This window comes from Castor canadensis, chromosome 10, assembly GCF_047511655.1.
Source record: "Castor canadensis chromosome 10, mCasCan1.hap1v2, whole genome shotgun sequence".
Classification (NCBI taxonomy): domain Eukaryota; kingdom Metazoa; phylum Chordata; class Mammalia; order Rodentia; family Castoridae; genus Castor; species Castor canadensis.
Genome location: NC_133395.1, coordinates 143,957,739 through 143,978,935, shown reverse-complemented (window position 1 = coordinate 143,978,935; position 21,197 = coordinate 143,957,739). Strand labels below are relative to the sequence as shown.

Genomic DNA, 21,197 nt, shown 5'->3' with positions numbered 1-21,197 from the left:
TGCAGGACTCACTCGCCCCTAAGAACGGCAGTGCCTCGCCTCTGTTGCAGCCCTCAGAACAGGCCGGTCTTCTGCGAGAGACTGAGAAGATAGGTTGGGGGTGGGCAGGGCCCGAAGGTTGTAGATGGTCCAGGGAGCATCTTCTTGTCCTCCCTTTTTCCCCCTCCTCCTCTTTTTCTCTTGACTCATACTCATCATGGGGATGGCACAGATTGCTGGGGCTCTGGGCTCTAAAGGAGCCAGGGCCATGGGTTAGTTCTTCTGCATCCGGGCCTCTGAGCTGGCCCTGCTCCCACACTGTTATGTCCCACCCTGGCACGGGTGGTGAGTCCCAGGAGGCCAGGAGGCTCTTGCAGGAAACCTCAGAATTGGCTAAACAATCCGCAAGCAGGAACGCACCATGTGTTTGTATTCTAATCAAACTATGGACAGGTGTGTGCCCGTCTGAAAAGTGTGGTCAGCAGCTTCCAGGTCTCCCCATTAATATTCACTATTGAGTGGCAGGTGCAGAGGTTTTAAAGTGTTAGGAAATGAAGATTGTAAATGGGTACAGTTCTGTCCATTAACTTAGTCCTTTTGCAAATTAAAAATCTTGAGAACAGGGCTGAGGGTGTAGCTCCGTGATAGAGCACTTGTCTAGCATATGCCAGCTCCTGGGTTCTACCCCAGCAACTGAAGGAAAAAGAAGTCTTGGAAATACTACATACATGATAAAAAAAAATTCTTTTTTTCAAAAAAGTATAAAAGAATACTTGATGAAAAGTGAGTTTCTCTCCCTCCCCAGCCTCCCTCAGTTCCCAGAGGTAACCATCACTTTTCTTATGGATCCTTCAAGAAATGTTCAGGCACGCATGTAACGCAGGCGTGCTCTAGTCTTTTACCCAAAAGGTAACATTATGCCAGGCTTTCTAAGTGTTTTCCACTTAATGTGTCTTCCAGCTCATTTCACATTTGTCATACACATAGCCTCACACTCTCCAGCCCATCCTTTGTTTAATTAGTCCCTTTCCACAAGTTAAGACATCACTTCCACATTAGTAGTGATCTACCTGGGTGTCCCATGACTGCACTCCTACAGTCATACTGCTCTGATCCCATGCCATCTGCGTACCTATGTCAGCCTTAGCCAACCCAACATGACAATCCTTTTTATTATCCGGCATGGACGAGACTCAGCAGAGGCCCCGGCAGAAATGCCCCGCAACTCTGTGTTTGTCCTCTCTGGAGTGGGACTTGCCTCGAGAGGACATGGGCAGGAACTGCCCCCAGAGCACATGCTGTCCTGTGGGGCGGGGTGGGGGATGCAGGATCTGGTTCTGCCCACTGCCTCCTGTACCTCTGGAGGCACTCCAGCTGGGCAGTGGGGTGGGCGGGGAGACAAAGCCCATGCCAGAGTCAGGAGTCACAGGCCCTGCTTCAGGGCAGGACTTAACACCACTTCCTGTCCAGTACATCTCAAGACAGTCCCACCTGGTTGCAGGTCCCTGTCCCTAAACACAACAAGTTCACTGAACCCCAGAGTAGTCACTGAGAAGTCTGAGTTTTTACCATCTTCAGCTGAGTAAGAATTGAACAGCAGATCCCTCTGTTCCTCTGGGCCTCAGTTTCCCCATGTGTAAAATGAGAGCGTTAGATGAAATTATCTCTAAACCTAGCTGAGGGTTTAAAACTCAAGTTAGTATTTATGGAGCACTTAGTGTGAATCAGACATGACACCCATCAGAAACCCATATTGTGTCATTTAGCTCCTCGTTGCTAGTAAGAAAGAGGAAATTGCCCACATCAATTTACTGATTGCTATAGCCAGGATTGGAACTGAAGCTTAGCATTACTTCAAGCTTCTGGGTTGGTTGGCTGGTTGGTATTTTTGGTGCTAGGGATAAACCCAAGCGCTCATGAATGCTAAGCATGGGTTCTACTGCGGAGCCATACCTCATCCCCAGATCCTGTGTTCTTAACCACTGCGCAAAGCCTGACAACAATGCTGCTACACCAGTGTTAGTAGTAAGAATAATTAAAGGATTGGTGCTGTACACCCCACTAAAACCTTTCACCCAAATATTTGCAGTTTTGTGACTGGGGGGTGGGGCTGGAGGAGGGAATCAAGAATGTGCACCAACTGTAGGGGGCAGCCCTTCCCTACTGGAAGCAGTCCACTCTGTCCTGTTTCTCAGACCCTCTTCTGTTTTGCTGACTAAATGCATCCTGTGACCGTATCAGATTTCAAGCCAGTCTGCCAGCAGTTTTAGCTGTGTTTGACCTACGCCCCACCACCGGTGCCCTGACCACTCTGCTTCCCTTCCACCAGGTGGCCGCCTCTGGAGAGGGCTCTACCATCAGTGGCTATCTGAGCCGATGTAAGAAGGGCAAGCGGCCCTGGAAGAAGCTCTGGTTTGTCATCAAGGGCAAAGTGCTCTACACCTACTCGGCCAGCGAGGTAGTGCTGTTGCTTCTCCCTGGGAAGGCCCCGCCCTAGGTGGGAGCCTCAGAGGGCCTGCCTGGGGCTGCACTCATCCTGTCACCTGCAGGGCCCTGTGAGTCCCTGAGGCTGGGGCCTCTTCTGTGGGCAATTGAATGTTCACATGCTGAGTAGCTGTGGATCCGCACACAATCACTCAGAGGTTCCACAGGGGGGATTTTGCAGTTCCTTTGTGGAGATAAGAAGGCACAGCCTACAGATCTGTGCAACTAAGTATTTAAATGTCACAGGGCAGGCCCACAGCTAGGACAGGTCGGGCAGCCACAGAAGAAAACTCCCTTCTCTCCATTTTTTTTGTCTGTTGATTTCTTTTCCTACAGTAACTCTGATGGCTCTAGTAATGCTTCTAAATAAAAGTGAAAGTAATACTTTTATAGAACACCTTTTACATTTTCTAAAATACAGATTGAGAGAGCTGTAGAAATCAGCCTGCTCCATTCTACAGCCAGGCACTGTCTGGCCCTGCCCCAGGCTGAATCTGTTGGATAACGGATAATATTAGAGTTTTCCATCTCTAGGCCCCACCGTCAGGTGGCTCCACAGGCTAAATCCTCTTTGAAAATGGGACAAATGCACTCTGAGCCTGTGCAGAGGGCGGGTGCTTTGCCTCACCTGGCTGCGCTCATCACCAAGGGCCATGCTGCTGACCTCCCAGTGCTCAGGGACGTACAGACGCACGGCCTTTGGGGCATAAAGCTTTCCTTTTGAAGGACCCGCAGTTAAGACAGTTGCTGTAAGCCCTGTCCTGAGGGATCACAGGACCAAGAGAGAAGTGGGCAGGCAGAGGGGAGCCTGTAGGGGCCTGAGTGATGATGGGCAGTGTGTGAGCCCAGGGGACCTTTATTTACATGTCTGTTGTAGGGCTTTCTGCACTGGCAGAAATTTTCATCATTCCAGAGGGGCTTCATTCTTAAGAAGGCATGCAAGGGACCGTGGCAGGGGTCTGTGACAGTTGAGCTCCAGGTGTCCTGAGTCAGCAGTGCCCCTCAGAATCTCCACTGTCCCAGGGGTGCTGTGACTCTAAGACCTGCAGCTGTCCCACGCCGGCCCGACTGCAGCCCTCACGGATCCGCATGCAGAGTCATTGCTGAGTGGAGCACTCCCTGGGGAGAAACACAGGCTCAGCCAGATAAGTGAAGGCGAGCCACCTGTAGACACCTCCCAGGAGAGGAGAATGCTGTGAGAACAGAAGCCCCGCAGTCACTAGGTCCCAAGTGACATTGGTCATGGAAGTGACTGAACAGGCCGACTTTAAAGGACAGATTTAAGTATGGGGAATTACACAGCTTCTCAGTGGACAGGTTTCAGTGATGGGGCAAAGCTTTCAAATTCCCCAGAGAAGGAAGTTCTTGAGTTAGAGAGCCAGCTTGCACTGTCTACAGACCAGGGACCTGTCGTGTGCTCTGAGGTCACGCACAGCTGAGGCCACCTGCTTCACTGAAGGTGCTGAGAGAAGGTGACTCTTAAATATATTGAATCTTTTAAAATTATTCACTCTATTACTTAATATATTTATTATCCAAAGCTTCAAGCCTAGAGAAGTGTGGAAAGAATTTTATAGTAAACTGTCATAGAGATCACACAATTAACGTTTTATTATACTTCCTCTTATCACTTTCCCTTACCTATGTATTCACCCCTTCATGCAGCCTACTTCTCGATGCTTTTCAAAGTGCACTTTCTCCTCATTCAGTGTTTGATGAATACATACACCTCTAATCCGCCACTCGCCCCATCCCCAGAGGCAACAAGTTGTCCTGCTCTTTTTCCAGCATAGATCAGTTCTGCCTCGTTGGAATCTTAACATAAATGGAACCGTGACTTCTTTCACTCATCACAGTGCTTTTAAGACTCTACCATGTTGCATGTAGCGATAGTTATTCCTTTTTGTAGCTGAGTAGTCTTCCATTTTGACTATAACAGTGTATGCATCTGCTGAAGGACATTTTGGTTCTTTTTTATTTTGGGCAATTGTGGATGAGGCTACCTTAAAACTTTGTTTTATTTATTTATTTTTTTTGCAGTACTGAGACTTGACTCAGCTTATACCTTGAGCCACTCCATCAACCCTTTTTTGTAATGTTTTTTTCGAGATAGGGTCTCGTGAACTCTTTGCCCAGGGTTGACTTCAAATCACCATCCTCCTGATCTCTGACTCCCAAGTAGCTAGGATTACAGGCATGAGCCACTGGCACCTGGTCTGTATACAGTGTTGGTGTGGACATGTTTTTATTTCATTTGGGGTAAATACCTTGGATTGGACTTGCTGAATCTTAAGAGATCAGTTTGATTTATAAGACATTGTGAGAACTTCCCCTAGACTGTTATAACCCACTTGACACTCCCCCTAATTGCTTTCCACTTTGGCCAACACTTGGTATTGTCAGTCTTTAATTTTAGCCATTCTAGCAGGGGTGCAGTGGTACCTCAAAGTAGTTTTCATTTGTATTTCTCTAGCAATTAATGATATGAAGCACATGAGAGTTTTCACGTGCTTATTAGCCATTCATATATTTTCCTTCAATAAATACATGTTCATATCTCTTAGCCATTTTTAAAAATAAGTTGTGACAGGGGTTCTTTCTGTAGCCTAGAGTCCAGTCTTTGTCAGGTAAATGCTTCACATGTGTTCTCCCCAGTCTGTTTCTTAATGAAGGTATGAGTATTTTGGTGAACCGAAGTCTTTAACTTTGATGATGTCTAGTTTAGCAATGTTGTCCTTTTTAGCTGTTGATTTCTGTCCTAGGAAACTTTTATCTTCTGCACATCACCAAGTTATTCTCTTGGATTTTCTTCTGAAAATCTCTGCTTTTACATTTAGTCTATCTCAAGTTGATTTTGTATATGCATAGTGTAAAAAGTTACTGTTTTCCATATGGGTATCATTTTAGGCTCTGTGTTGCTGTGACCAAATACCAAGAAAAGCAGCTTAAAGGAGGAAGGGTTTATTTGGGATCACGATTTCCATATCACGTGGACAGGAAGTGGAAAAAGGAATGTAGGAAGGGGCCAGGGCAAGATACAGGTGCCAAGGGCCCCTTAGCAACCCTGCTGCCTCCAGGCGGGCCCCTCCTCCTTCTCCTCACCACCTTCCATGGTGCCATAAGATTGTGGTTGTAAGTCCAAATTTTGGCTCTTTCCCTTTCTAGCTGTGTGATCTTGGGGCATTGCCTTCTCTGAGCCTTGTTTTCTTCTTTGAAACAGGACAATAACTTCTGTGATTGTGGTTATCATTAGAAAAGATAATGGAAGTGAAAATGCCAGCCCCTCACAGGCCATCCCAACTTTTGTTCCTTCCCAGGGCTGGCCCTAGGCAGAAAGGGTGGAGAGTGTGGCTCAGCCCTTCTGGGTGGCTGAGCTCACTCAGAGGTGTCTTCATATGCCTTCCATTGGGAGGCAACCGTGAATTCTAAATGCTCAGTTGTGCATTGTGCGAGGTTAATGTCACTTTCTCCTTCTGCCCTACACAGGACAAAGTGGCCTTGGAGAGTATTCCTTTGCTGGGTTTCACCATTGCCCCAGAAAAGGAGGGAAGTGGCGAAGCAGGACCTGTTTTTCACCTTTACCACAAGAAAACTCTATTTTATAGCTTCAAAGCAGAAGATGCCAGTTCAGCTCAGAGGTACCAGAAAAAAATTGATCTTCAATCTCCTTGTCTGTCTCACAGAGAGTTCCTGGGATGGTACCCAGGGCTTTGGCACCTGCTCTCCTTGGGCCATCCCATCCCATCCCATCCCATCCCATCCCATCAGTCCCCAGGGCCATCTCAGGGCCAGGCAGTGTCAGTCTGTAGACTATTAGGGTTTACTCATATAGGTGTGCACTGATGCTGTAAACTGTCATGCTGTGTTCCAGGCCATTTGCTAACTATGAAGAACCTGTTTGAGAGGCAGATATGAATATGACATAGTTCTTGACTCCAGTGTGGTAGAAATCTAGTTTAGTCACTTATTGTTTCTGTGACCAGAGTCCCAGGCGGAGCCATGACACCAAATGCTCTGTCTTGTTTCCCAGGTGGATGGAGGCCATGGAAGATGCGAGTGTGTTATAGCAGTCATCAAACACGTGGACTCAGGACGAACTCTTAGGTTGATTTGTGAACCCTTCCAGAAGCTACTCTGTCTCAGCTCCTCTGGATGCACATCTGGGTTCAGCAGGGGGCTTGGTCTTTTGGCAGTTACCCCCCTCACACCTTCATAAGTGGAGCCCTAAAGGAATATTTATAGACCAGACTTTTCTGCCTTCATGTCTCCCAGCCCAGTCATAAATGACTTCCTTATCTGGCAGTGAGTTAAGTAACTTGAAGATGTGGAAATCAGTAGAAAAAGTACACTTAGGAATAGGCTTTTTAGTAGAAACAAGCTTTTCCCGTTTTACTCATGGTAAACATTACCACCTCCCATCATGTCCATTTGGGGCCTTGGGTGAAATGAGAACCCCCTCTAAGAACGCCCATTCCCGTCGAAAGCACTTTATTGTTTCACTGAGCTGCGTCCTCCAGTGTCTTCCAAGTGATGTACTGAAGTCCACAGCAGGCGGAATCCTGTGAACTCTCTTGTCACAAGTCCTCTGATGAGGGATTGGCACTGCTGCCAGGACTGCTTTCCGCTGGCTAGGGAGGGAAGGAGGGGCTTTCTTCCTACCCACCCATCCTACCGACCTACCGACCTGCATCCTGCCATAACTTATTAAATAAAGGAACAGCTCCCTCCTTCCCACGAAGTCAACACCACACCAGGGCTGCAAATGCAGCTGCTGGCAGATCCAGCCCCAGAGGTCAGCACAGGTCCTTGGAAGACAGTGTCTGCTTTAATTTATTGTGTGCCTTCCTGTGTCCACCCTTTGCAAGCTGACAAGGAGCCTGTCCTCCCTGAAGACACACAGAATTCTTGGGCAAGATCACAAAAGCCTTTTCACTTTTTGAAAGAGATGGAAAAGACAGATGGAGGTGTCTTCAGAAGGCGGTCTCAGCAGATGGCTCCTGACGTGGCGAGGAAGCATGAGGCGGAAGCTGGAAGACGCTGTCCACATACCTGGGTGGTGATGCTGCCCACTGTGCTGGGTGCTTTTACATAAGGCCAAGGGCGAGGGGCAGGATTCCTTGTTTCTGTCATTGCAATTAAAAAGTGCTATCATTTCCTGATTTCCTGCCCTCAGTTTTCCTGCTACCCTGCCTCTGTGGAAAGCCATTGGTGACAACTTCTTGTAAAAAGCCCCATCTCAAGGACGTATTTACATTAAATATTTCAGGGAAAAGTTGTTTTTTTTTCTAGTCTGCAGTTTTTTTTAAAATGTTTGCATTAAACATGTAACTAACTAATGATTCAAACCAGGTGACTAGATAGGTCTTCTGGTTTGTTTTTGAGGGTTTAATTTCAGCAGAACCATGCTATCAGACAAGTAAGTGTACCTGGGCGCCTCCTAGACTTGTTCAGCCTTTAAAAAGCAGAGCAAGACTTCAGTATGGTAGTCCTCTCATCTGTGGTTTCTTTTTCTGTGGTTTCAATTACCTGAGGTCAACTGTGATCCCAAAATATTAAATGGAAGTTTCCAGAAAATAAATTCATAAGTTTTAAATAATTTTTATTACAGTATAATTGTCCCGTTTTATTATTAGTTACTGTTACTAATCTATTACTGAGCCTAATGTATAAGTTAAACTTCACCACAGGCCTGCATGTGTAATGCTCAGCACGACCGCGGTTTCAGGCATTCACTGGGGTCTTGGCACACATGCCCCAGAGCTTGGGGATAGCTGTGGCAGGCAGTGGGCGCCTCCCTAACCTGCCTCTTTCCACTGCCCATCATCAGTTTCCCCCTCCAGATACAATAATATGTCTGAGAGTTACCTGAAGACCTCTTTGAATTTAGATTTCCCACTCCCTTTTTTTCAGTGTTAAGAATGGAACCCAGGGCCTCCTGTACAGTAGGCCCTACCACTGAGCTACCCCCCGCCGCCACCTCTTTTACCTTATAACATCCTATTTCTGATGTTCTGCAAGAAGAGACAGTAAAGCATTTATTTCTGTAGGACTACTTACCAAGATAAACATGCACAGGTTATTGATGGAGCATATTAGATAAAGCCAGGTGTGGTGGTGCATATCTGTAATTCCAGCTGCACAGGAGGCAGACAGGAGGATTGTGAGTATGAGGCTAGTTCAGGCTTGAAACCCTGTCTCAAAAACAAAATACAAAGACGGGGTGTGGGGCTTACGCAGTAATACCCTTAGCTGACATGGCCAGGGCCCCGGGTTCAATTCCCAGAACCACACCAAACAAACAAACAAACAAAAAAACCCCAAAAAACCCAAAACAAAACCATGTTGGCAGAGGCCACCAAGATCCTCCATAGCTCATGTGTGACTGGGCAAGGCCCCACCTATCTTAACCATGGGTGGCCTGTCCTTCCCCTGATTCTCTATGTGCTCATTTCAGGCTTAACTTCTGCTGCATTAGTGCTCACCATACCTTCCCCACCCTCCTCTTTGCCCAGCCCATTTCACATGTCCATGTTACCTGTCTGTGGGGCCAGCCCAAAGCAACAGGATGAAGCCACCCCACTTGGCCTGAGGGCATGCCTTCCCACTGGGCCTGGAAGCTGTGGAAATGACTAGCTGTGATACCACAGAGATGCTGGCCGGAGATCCGCTGCTCTCTGGCAGAGTAGCACCTCCACTGCACCCCCAGCAAAAGCTGTGTTTATGGGGAAGAAGCCACACTGTGCCAAGCTGTGACCCAGGAATTAGAAAATGCAGGCCCTGGGCACGAGTAGCTAGGAACCCTGGTGTTTTCTGCTACACAAAGATCACTCCAGCTCCTCCAGGGGTTAAGGGAGAAAGGCCCACATTGAACATTTAAGTCAGTAAGTCCACAAAGAGCCTGTGTTATCACACAAAGTGAAAATGAAGCCATGCCCTGCTCTCTCACAATTCAAAAGGCAGACAACACACATAGCAAGTTCTTCTCTCTCCAAGAAAAGGACACAGGCCCATGTCGTTTGTCGAATCTCTTGCCTCTCACTGGTCTCGTTCCCTCTCGGGAGAGCCTTTGCAGGGCCGGCCTCTGTTAGCTTCTCAGGTTTTACTAAAAGCAGATGGCACTGCCTTTCCACAACTAGCTTCACAACTTAGCACACACTGAATTTGTGACTCCAGGCTGAGTTGGTCTAAGTAAGTAGGGAGGATTCTGTTGCTTATTACTAAAGCACATCAGAAATGTCGTAGTGCCCACAGACATTGTTCCTGGTCCTAATATTAATTCTTGTCCATGCTAGGAGTCTGCTGAGTTTTCTGCCTGGCCTGCAATCTGGTCCTGGGTAAAGGAGTTGGGAGACGGGAAGCACTTGGTCTGATCTCAGCATCACCTCTCAGGCTGGTGTGAAGGCCCAGCAGCCCTGCTGCAGCAGCTGAAAGGTGGCTGGCTAGTCAGTGGCCTTTCTTTACCTCATCCAGTCTTTCATTTGACTGATGCTGCAAATGTCACTGACTATGAAGCCGGAGCTGGGGATTGGGGCTGCTGAGGGTGGTAGGAATCCCTCTGCTACGGAAGAGTCAGTCACATGCTAGAATATTCTGTGGATTGATTCAGCTGTGTTCTGTGGCCTCCATGCTCACAGAAAATGTTGTGCTTCCACACATTCCCAGCTGCTGAACAGCTGGGCCAGCACTAAGATGTCTGTTTTCAGCAGAAAGGAAAAAGAAAATAATCTCAAACTGTCTTAAGCAGGTGGGGAATGGGTTCAACAGGAGCAAATCCAAGAGGGCTAGAGTACAGCTCTTTGGGCTTTTCTGACCTGCTGTCCACACTCAGCACTGGCTCCCAAGAGACTTGTCACTGATGGTTGGGGTTACAGGCATTCCTGTCCACAGCCACCAAGGAAGGACAAGTTGGCTTCCTGCAGCTAGCTTGTGCTTAGCAACACCCAGCAGGCCCTCTGCACTCCAGCTCACACTTATGTCTACCCTCTCCCAAGCTAGAAAGGGACCACCAAGGGTGGCACAGGCCATTGCAGTGGTTTAGATAACTATCCCCCAGAGGTCCACGTGTTAAAGGTTTGGTCCCAAGGATGATGCTTGGGAAGTGATGGAACCTTTAAGAGGTGGAACCTACATGGAGGTTCTTGGGTCACTGGGGTGTGCCCTTAAGGAGACTGTGGGGCCCTGGGCCCATCTGTGTTTTCTCCTGGCTCATGAGGAATGTGGTTTGTTACACCACATGTTCCCACCATTGCTGTTCAGCACCCCACCAGAGGTGCAAAGCCACAGATTCCCCCAGTCTTGAACAAGAACCTCCAGAACTGTGAGTCAAATAGCCCTTTTCTCTTTATAAGTTAATTATCTCAGGTATTTCATTACAATCACAGAAAACTGACTGCTACCAGTCAGTGGGGAAGGTGGGGCAGGGGGAATGACTGCCTCAGTGGCCACCCTTGGACCAAATCTCCCAGAGAAGACTGTGGTTTGGATTAGTGGAGTGCAAGGGCTATGCCTTGCTGTGGATTTTGGGGTGTTCTGTGATAGAATACTTGAAGAGCAATTATTTGGGCTATTATAAATATTTCCTAAATGTTAGAGTAAGTGGCTGCTTTGATACTATTGGTCTTTATGTTCCTAATCAAGCATAACATCAAGTCAGTAGCCAAACAGTAGGACCTCTCACAACCACATAGGGCCTTTGTATGATTCTGATCAACAAATAAGTGTGAAGCACCTTAACCTTGACATGTCACTTAATTCTCTCCAAACACCTGATAGAGTACGTACTACTGTTACCCCATTTTACAGAGGACACTAGGGATGAGAAATGGGTCACTTGCCTGGGGTCAAACATTCCCAACGGCAAAGCTAGGCCGGCCTAAGAGCAACGTGCTTCCCTTCAGCTCCTTTCGAGTGTGTGAACTAATACTGAGTGATCTTCTCACACCTGAAATACGAAATCCCTCTGAAAATTGCCAGAAACCTCTGGCTGCAGAGGCTAGTCAGTAGGACTTTTGCCTCTGAACTCAGACGTGCCCTAAGCTAAATTTTGCATGTCCAATAAAAAGTAAATTTCATCACATAACATATACTCCAGGCATACAATCCAGTATTATTTCAACATTATATAGATAAATAGTTCTGTTTTTCTACAGTCATACACATAAGATTTACCTCAATTGTACATAGAAATCTGAATATTTAAAATTCAAAGTAGGGCTGGGTGTGGCCCAAGTGGTAGAGCACCTGCCTAGTAAGAATGGAATGAGGCTGAGTTTAAATCTCAGTACTGAAACAGGGTTTTGTTTTGTTGCCTAGACTGTTCTCAAATTCCTGAGCTCAAGAGATCCTCCCTGCCTCAGCCTCCTGAGTAGCTGTGACCACAGGCTAATACCCAGCTAAAGGTTTTTTCAGACACTCATGGTGTTGCTCAGTAATTTACATCAAATGTGAGGTGGTTTTAAACTAAGGGACTTAGGGAGCTGGCACATTTTTCTCACTGATATAAGAAAATATAGCTCAATTTCTAAGATGAATTAATAAGCAACCTAATAAATGGATCAATTGGTATTCTCAAACCCTTAGGAATTTTGCATTGTATATGAAACATTTGAAGGTTACGGAATTTGGGGATTTGATAAGAAGTCTTGATTTGGGAAGCAAGCTGTACACTTGATACTCCAATTCCAAGAGGAAGAGAGCCTACATGTTCACAAAACACCTCTGTGTTCTGGGGACACACCCAAGGGAGGGTTTGTTTTCAGAAATGAAATCAAGCCAATGCAAGCAACACACAGCAGTGTCTGGAGGAGGTCACAGGACAACAACATACCCAGCACCAGCCAGAGAGCCCATGTGGGCACTGCCTCCCGGACTCAGACCCTAGACCACAGCCAAATCCTCTGTCCCCACGTGAAGCTCAATTTCCCTGAAGCCTATTTGGCTAGGGGCTCCTCCAGTGGCCACATCTGATCTCCTGTGCATCCCACTTGATAGTTGGTCTGGGGTGAAGCCCAGACGTCTAGTTTCTCCAAGTGCCACAGGAGGTTCTGCGTGCAGGTGGGATGAGAATGAGGGAGTCAGGGGGGTGCGGCTCAGGTGCACTGTGGGTGACAACTCAGATGTTGTCAGTGCTTTCTACCAGTCACCAGGGAGTCTGTGGTGGAAGTACCAATTTAAAATATGTGCTTACAGTGTTTACTTTGATACTTAGTGGAAGAAAAGTGAGACCAAGGGGGTCCATCACAAAGCAGAACTGGAACTGGTATCAGACAAGGCTATGAGACAGCTTTTAGAATGGAAGGGTCTGTCGATGGCAGTACACATCTGAGGAGAAAAAGCTGAACTGCAGTGATACTATGTCTCCACCAGGGCAGCACACAGCAAAAACTGGGGCACTGGAGAAAGCACCTCCACAATGCCCTGGTAACTGTCAGCAGTTCTGCAAAACCAGTTCTCCACATGGACTTGGGCCTTCCTTGCATTGGATGCAGTTAGAATGCAAAGGGTGCCGTGTGTGAACACAGCAGAACCACAGTAGGCCTGGTTCTATTTGATCCTTTCTGACACAGCTCTCAAGTGTACTCTTAGGATTTCAGACACAGCCAGCATGGAGAAGCAGCACTTCCTCAGGAGCAAGGAAGAGGCTTGGACAGAATGAAATCCATATGAAGAAACCAAGGAACCATCATAAACAAGGGTGTCTTAACTTGGAGCTATGTTTTTAAACTGGGAGTAGGTCACAGCCAGCTTCTCCCAAGACACACACACACACACACACACACACACACACTCACCTTCCCTTCAGGACTACTTCATGGATTGTTTCAGTTATGTGTATGTATAGACGACACACTGATTGCTGATGTAAACATATTTATACTTACGGACTATGGTTATAAAATTTTAGGCCTGGAGTTCAATCCCATCACTACCAAAAGAAAAAAAAGGCAATTCAAATCACTACCTTAATAACATCATCAGGTAAAAAACAAAAGAGCATAAAATTGAATAATAGACATGAGCCTAAACAAAAAACTTCAAAGTAGTGTATGCAAACATAATGGCATGTCTCCAGTCTTATAGTCTGAGTGGCTTTGTATAACAAGGGTTTGGGAAAAATACAAAATTCATAGTAAAAATATGCAAAAATTCTTTTGATCAGGAAATGAATACCGTTGTACTTATGGAACAACTCTATTATTGATAATTGTGTCATTTTTCTAAATTACAAAAATTCTCCAGCAGTTGAGAGTTGCAAATATTAAAGAACTTTAAACATGTTTTCATCTTCCGGGTAAGGTGTCAAAAAGGTACATCTCACATTCTACAGGCCACTGCAAGCAACACACAGCTCAGTGCCACTCAGAGGAAAAGAGTGTGAAGATTTGGCTGTAATTTTCTAATAATGTTTATCAACAGCTGCATTCAAAAATCTTTCTTGTGGGTTAATAAAGCATAGGCAATAATGCATGTGCTCCTTAGACTTCCTCTTACGTAACAGACACGAGCAGACCAGGATGCAAAGGACTGCAGTCTCTGGGAACTCTGTGGCCCTTCAGCTCCAGTGTCTGCACCTAACAGCCCCGAACAGCACAATGCTAGCATTCATGAATATGTAATGGTGCTATCCTGTGGTGAGCAGTGGAGTATATGAGAAAATAAATGACTTCTAGATCACTATGGTAATTGGCTATGCCCTAAAGCATGGGACTTGATTAATCCAACATGTATAATTACAGAAGTCATAATAGGCATAAAATTAGACAGCTCCTTAAAAAATACAGCTATAATACTTCTCATCATGACCCTGAACCTTGTTTTGTGGGGCCAGGTGAAAAATGACCGTTGGTTTTCACTGTAACAATCTCGCTTAAATCTCAACCTTTCATCTGCTCCACAAAAGCCCTCCATTTTTATAATTATCAAGATATTTCTGTCTTATCCTGTGGGTCCATCCCTCACTACACAGATGAGAAACTGATCCTCTCCTAATGAGGAGGTAGGAAGAATAGCCTTTTAAAAATACATTTGGGGCCAGACAGGTGTGGCTCAGGAAGTACATACCTACCATACATGAGGCCCTGGGTTTGATCTCCAGCTCTAATAAATACTTAAAAAAAAAAAAGTTCCCCCCTCCTCCAGATATGTTCCCTTGACATTTTGTTGAGTTTCTGAAAGTTTTGAGAAGTGTTTTCTCTTTATTTAGGAAAGCTATAAAGACAAAACTAGTGGAGTCAACATAGTGGTTTTTGTTAGGTTTTCTCTTCAGAGGGAAAAAAAACACAATAGGTAAAACATTTGCTAAATAGCATATTTCAAATTTTAAGATAAATTTAGAGGTTTGGAGGTAGCTTAGTAGTAGAGTGCTTGCATAGCAGGCATGAACATGGCAGCTGAGGTGCTGGCACTGTCTGGCTCTGCTGGTAGCACAGGAAACAGTGAAGGTCACTGTCAGTGAAAGTGGTCCATCCAGACTTCTGTCAGGAGCTCTTACTGACATGCAGCAGCCTTGTGAATGCCTTGGTTTGCTACTTTCAAAAGCACTTAAACCCCACAAGCTGATGCAACAGTGACTGACCTCAAAGACTTGGGGTAGCTCTATTGTGGGAAATGCCACAACCAGTACAGGTGAATCCAAAATGTGGAGACAGCCAGGTGCTTGCTCCCCTGCTGATGCCTCTCCTCAGCTGAACAGTCATTTATTTCGTTATTCTGAAGACTGAACTCACTGACTGAAACTCTGATACACTGTGAACTGATATTGACTTTCCTAATACAGGGAAATACTGATTACCTAAGTGGTAATGGAAACATCTATGTACAAATCAAACTTAATGTTGAAACTTGGAGCCTCGAGAGACCCACTGATATTTATCTCCAGGATTAGTTAGCTAGAAAGCAAGATTCATGCAGGCCTTGTTTCCTGGGGCTAGAAATTTTCAGCCAACTCTGTTGAAAGAAGAGGGTGCATACGTGAACATGTGGCTGAGAGTTGTGTATGTAAGGCCATGACAATCCTAAGGATCTCTGGACTACTGGGATACTACCGTGTGAAATTCCTGGGGAGGCCTAAAGAATCGTGTGCCTCCAAACTGGGATGATGCCAACCGCCCAGAGAATGACTCAAGTCCAGCTTGAATGAGAAAATGAGTTCTGATAGGGGTTACTTACAGAGCAGTAGACCTACTACAGGCCTGGTCTGTAACTCCCAAAGAGCTGCCACCCAGACTCTCAACCCTTGAAACCAACCCCACCTGCAAAGCTCCTTATTGATACGGCTCTAAGTCTACAGGAGAAACTCAGACTTAGACCACCACTTCAAACTAAAACAGTAGAAGCAACTACAGGCTCAAATACTGTAAGACACTTTCCCAGGGGAAAGTGTCACACACTCCCTCCTTGCCCTTATCATGGGTCTTGCTGACCTCGGCAGATACTGCCAAACCATGGGAAGGAGAGCTTGTTGTGCTGCAGTATGGCACATAGAACTAAATGGTAGGTTGCTGCAAGATGGAGTTACTCTAGCTAAGAGTTGGAGGACAGTGATACTACAAAAACCCAGGTACTTGGCATATACTAAGCACTAGACCCATGCTTAGTTACTCCAAGCAGGTCACAATGTGAGAGGCCAGGCACATACACTAAGGGCAAGAAGCACAAAGAAGGCATCCTGGGAGAATGAACAGTGGCCTGTGCCTGAGGCAGGTTACCTGTGCTAGGTGTGACATGAGGAGGCTAGAGAGGTTCATGAAGGCAGAGAGCACAGTAAATTGTGTAATAATGAGGGCACCATGGAGCACGTTCAGGGAATAGAGTAGTTTGGAACTGCCAAAGTTCAGAGAAGTCACAAAAGTGGTGACACAGAAAGGCCATCTGGGGTCAGGTCATTTGGGGCCTTTAGATGCTTTAAAATAGGAGGTGACAAGAACAGACCTAAGTTTTAGAAAGCCTATTCTGGTCTTGCATTTAAAGATAAACTGAACACATGTATGGATGATTCTGTCCAAGCTGCCCTTAATGGACCTACTCCTGCTTGTTCTGACATGGCTTTGGTATAGTGGAATCTCTGCTCCCTCCTTCTAAACCTGAACAGACCTTCCTGATTACTGCAGTAAGGGGTAGAGAAAGTGACTCTGTGACTTTTGGGACTGAGTCATAAAAATGCCACATTTTTCTTGTGCCACTCACCCTTGGAATATATGGGCCATGCCATAAAGAAGCCAGGGCCACATGGAGGCCATATGCAGGTGTTCACGCTGACAGCATCAACCCCAGACATGGAAGGGAGCTTTCAGATGACTCTTGCTCCAGCCACTGTCTGCAACCTGAGGGCCCTGAGAAAATCACCCATCTGATGCCCTAGAACACCAAAATTATACTTTTCTAAAAAGTAACTGAGTTTGGGTATGCTTATAGTGTAGTAAAAACCACAAAACATACATTTCTGGCCTTCCCTCCCCCAAACTCATGAAGGGCAAAAAAGGAATAAAAAGACATAATCCAAATAAAAAAAGTGAAAGATTAGGGTACAGAAAGTGTCAACTTGTTTTTGGAAGAGAAGTGCACAAAGTGGCAGCTGATTTGGCAGGGGAGAAAGTGGCCAGCAGTGTGCCTGCAGAGGGGGACACCATGGGACACAAAAAGGGACCCTGCCCATTCTAAATGCATCACAGGTGTTTCGGAAGACAGAGATCAGTTGATTATCTGTATGGAGTTAGGAGACTCAGATCCCTGGTTCCACACTACACAAGTAAGTACTGTCCTTCCTCCTATTTCCTTGGCAGGAAATAGTTTATCCTATGAGAGTGGCAAGGGTGAGAGTAGGGGAGCAATATACTTCACTCGAAACAGACTCAAAGTCTACATGCTCACCTCACCTCCAACCCCCAAGATTGAGTTCCTAGCTACAAAACACTTAAAAAACAAAAACCACCCTCCAAACAACCCATACTCTCAAAACAGGAGATCCAAAGTGGGTCCATTTTTCTGAGAATAAAACCTAATTTTCCAACAGACTCTCAAGATTCATACTTCCTCCCAAAGACCAAGAGCTGCTGCTCTCAGATATCTGAGCCATGTGCAATTTGGAAATAACACCTTTTCGAGACTTGGGAAGCCCCAGTCAGACTAAAGGGCACGTGTCTCAGTAAATTCAACTCAGGAGGGAGCTGGGGAATGTACTTCCCGTGTGCTGTGTTCCAGAACCAGCAATCCATCTCAGGGACATGGATCTTTCTCTCCTTAAGAACACGGCCATTTCTACAGAAGGTGAGACCCCTGTAATGGCCTGATTGATGACTGTGACAGAGTTTGACTTTGAATCATGGAAGTGGGTAGAAGAGGGTTTCCTCCCGTTGGTCCTTCAGGACAGAAATAACTATTAATAAATGTACTACCATTGGCTCAACATGTGACTGGAGAAGTCATCCTCCCTCTGTTTAGGACTTGGCCTCTTCAGCTGCAAAAATAGCATAATACCATCTACTTCATAAGATTAAGGTGAGATTAAACAGGATAATGTGTAAGTGTAAAGAATGTGCAATCTGGCCTTCAGAGATTGTATCTGTTCCAATTCCATGTTCTTAAAAAAAATAAGGCTAGCAGCAAGTAAACAAGGTTTAAAAGTTTATTTTACAAACATGTATTATACAAATAATATATACAAAATATGATTATTGTATAATGAAACATAAGCTATTACAAAAAAAGCAATAAAGTTACATGTGCTTAACACATTAAGCATTAAGTGCATTAAGCATTTGCAGTCTATGAGAAAACAAGAATTATTATTAATTAAAAAGGAGAAAGAATTTTTTTTCCTGCTGTGCTGGGGATGAATCCAGGACCTAGTACAATATCAGGCAAGTGCTCTACCACTGAGTTACACCTCCAGCCTGAAATCATTATTTATGCTGTCACGAGAGCAGTGCCTTTTAAAAATAAAAACCTCTGCTTGGTAATAGTAATTTTAAATTTAATACATCCATAACTATCATTTAATCAAAAGTTGATTTTCATGAAATCAACACTTATCACTTAAACATAGACTTAGAATAACCTTAGACAGTAAAAAAAACAAAAACCACACACACACACACACTTTTACTCTGCTATGTACACAAATGAAACTGCGTGGTACAGTTCCTACTCTCAAGTTCATAGACAAGTCAATCAGTGTGACTGACCACAGAACACACTGGTGAAACGACCTGCTCAGGACTGCTGGGGCAGAGGAGAAAACAACCAAGTCTACCCCACAGGGCACTGTGCAATGAGCTGTAAGTCCCATGTTCACATCTGTTTGGAAAAGTTTTCGGAGTCCATCCGTAAACATGGGTACAGTATGAGTATACTGCTGGGCTTGTCACACACTGCTGCTGGGAAACGCTTTTCATACCCACTTCATACACAGCCTGCACCTATGTTAGGACTGAAGGGGAGAGAGACAAAACATCTCCACGCAGGGCTCACAGTGTGGGCAGGTGCTGAGTTAATGCATACCCAAGGAATGGGTAGTGCCAGGCATATATCATGTTCCTAGAGAACCACAGCCCCTGGTGATGAACAATCATATATATATTTATATACTATAATATTAATATATATTACACATATTATATATGTATATACATGTGTGTATAAACATACATACATATGTATATATACACATTTATAGTTTGTATAAAGACTTATACATATATGTATATATACACATAACCTTCTAAACTACACTTCAAAAGGTGAAACAAAAAATTGGTTTTGTTGTGTCATGCATGTTTGCAGAGGTCTAGGTCTGAGTGCAGCCAAACTACTGGTGGTGCCTGGCGAAGTGCTAACGCCACCCCACCAGAAGCTTACTGCTTCAGAACCCCTGAGGCTTGGCAGTTCTTAAGTGCACTCCAGTCAAAGGCTGGTAAAGCAATGTTAAAAGCACTGGAAATGTGGATGCTTCTGAATAGAAACCCCAAAAAAGAAAGAATAGACAGTATAATAGAATGCACTTTACAAGGCACTGTACATTTTTTGTGATTTTAAAACCCATTAGTGTTACAAAGTCATGTTTAAAGAAAAGAAAATGTTCTCACTACAAAGAATTCTGGTCAAAATACAGTGGCACTGAGAAAGAAGGGGGAGTGGGGAATGACAACACAATAGTGTAACCTCAGCTTGCAAAGGCCTGTTGCATATTAATCCTGTACGCACCTGTGTGTGTGTGTGTGTATACATGTGTGTATAAACATATATACATATATATATATATAGGCATATGCTTGTTTTCAGGGTAAGAAAAGCTGCTGGAACCAATGTTATAAACTCTTGCTATGCTATTGCTTTTAATATTTAACAAGTAATCCCCACCTGAGAATTTAACCGCACAGAACTAAATGTCAAAAGGACTGACTGGAGCCCTGGTTTCCCTCACTGCACTTACAGCACTGGGCAAGTCACTTAACTCATCTCGGCCACAGTTCCTGCACCTAAGTAGAGTGGACGCTTTAAGACAGCAGCATTCACAGAGCAACATTAAAACTAAAAAATGTAAGGTAAAAATAAGGAAGCTGTAAGCCATCACCGGAACATTTTTTAATCTAGTGCAGTTGTAACTGTTCCCCCAAAACCTCATTGATGTGATTTTTAACGCTATCTAGAAGCATTATTTAGCATTAAAAACTTAATTTTTGAAAAAGCACACAACAAAGCATTCCATGTTTTCAAAGATTTCCCATCAAAATACTGTCACCTCAGGCACATCACTTGACCTTTCTGGTTCTCTCCCACCTCACCTCCTGGTCAGGAGAGGGTTTCGCCAGATCTCGAGTCCCCTTCTAGCTCCATGGTCTGTGGTGCACCGTGACATTACAAGTGGAGTTCTCGTTCCCACTTTGCAAGAAGGGGAAGTAGCGTGTGGCCTACCAAGCATCGTGATCAAGGCGAGTGCACCTCACCACTTCAGGATAAACCCTTATTTACCCATGAGTAAGTGCCCGAACCTCCCCAACCAAGTCAAAGCCATACTTAAAAAACAGAAGCATGCAAGGAAAACAAACCTAGACAAACCCAGGAGTTGTAAGATCAAGAAGCAATTCTTGAAAAAGATAAGTAATTTCAGCGGTGTACGTAAAAGCTGCCTTACGCACGCCTATCCTTTGCTAGCTCCAAGTCGCGGAGGGGCATGGAACTGCACAAGGCTCGATCGATCGTGTTCACTGACAAGCTGGCACCCTCGGACCGTTAAGGCCCCACTAGAGACCGTCGGTACTGGAGAAGGTACAAAGCGCTCAATGCCCACCCAGGAAACCACCCGCTTCCGCCCTCCGGGCGCCCTGCGAGTGTCTGAGCGAGTCCGCCGTGCCAGTTAGGGCCCCGGCTTCTTCAATCAACAAACACTTCCCTAGCGCCGCAGGCGCCCGGACCCGGCGGGAGGCCGGCGGGGCGGAGGCGGTCACAGCGGGAGCTGCTCGCCGCGCCCTCGGGGGCGGGCCTGCGGCCGGATAACGGTGCGCGGCGCCCCGGCTTCTTCCTCCGCCGGCCTCGGCCCGTAACGACCCCGCGGCCGCGCCTGCTACGGGGCAGACGGACCCGGCCCGGGCCCCGCGGCCCCGCGGCCCGCGGCCCGGCGGACGAGCGGCGGCCGCGGCGTTCCGGTGCGCGCGCGCGCTCAGCCAATCGCGTGCTCGCCCGCCCCCCGCCGCCGCGGCGAGGCTGGCGCCGGGAAGAGGAAGAGGAACATTCGCCCT

The 21,197-nt window shown here is 45.9% G+C and overlaps 1 protein-coding gene and 1 long non-coding RNA gene across 3 annotated transcripts in view; one reads left to right on the top strand and one right to left on the bottom strand.

The window, feature by feature from the left end:
* The window catches only part of Fgd5 (FYVE, RhoGEF and PH domain containing 5), a 101,516-nt gene extending 93,451 nt beyond the window's left edge, over positions 1-8,065 (top strand). For both annotated transcript variants that reach the window (XM_074044482.1, XM_020175595.2), the window contains exons 19-21: positions 2,309-2,437; positions 5,950-6,101; positions 6,494-8,065. In XM_074044482.1, the coding sequence (XP_073900583.1) occupies positions 2,309-2,437; positions 5,950-6,101; positions 6,494-6,530 (318 nt within the window). In that variant the 3' untranslated portion in view covers positions 6,531-8,065. The remainder of the gene's footprint in view (positions 1-2,308; positions 2,438-5,949; positions 6,102-6,493) is intronic.
* Positions 6,808-21,041, bottom strand: LOC141411548 (uncharacterized). Its single transcript, XR_012436397.1, has 2 exons — positions 8,521-21,041; positions 6,808-7,586 (listed from the first exon to the last, which is right to left on the bottom strand). It is a non-coding gene; the product is annotated as an uncharacterized lncRNA (long non-coding RNA).
* Positions 21,042-21,197: the final 156 nt, after the last annotated feature.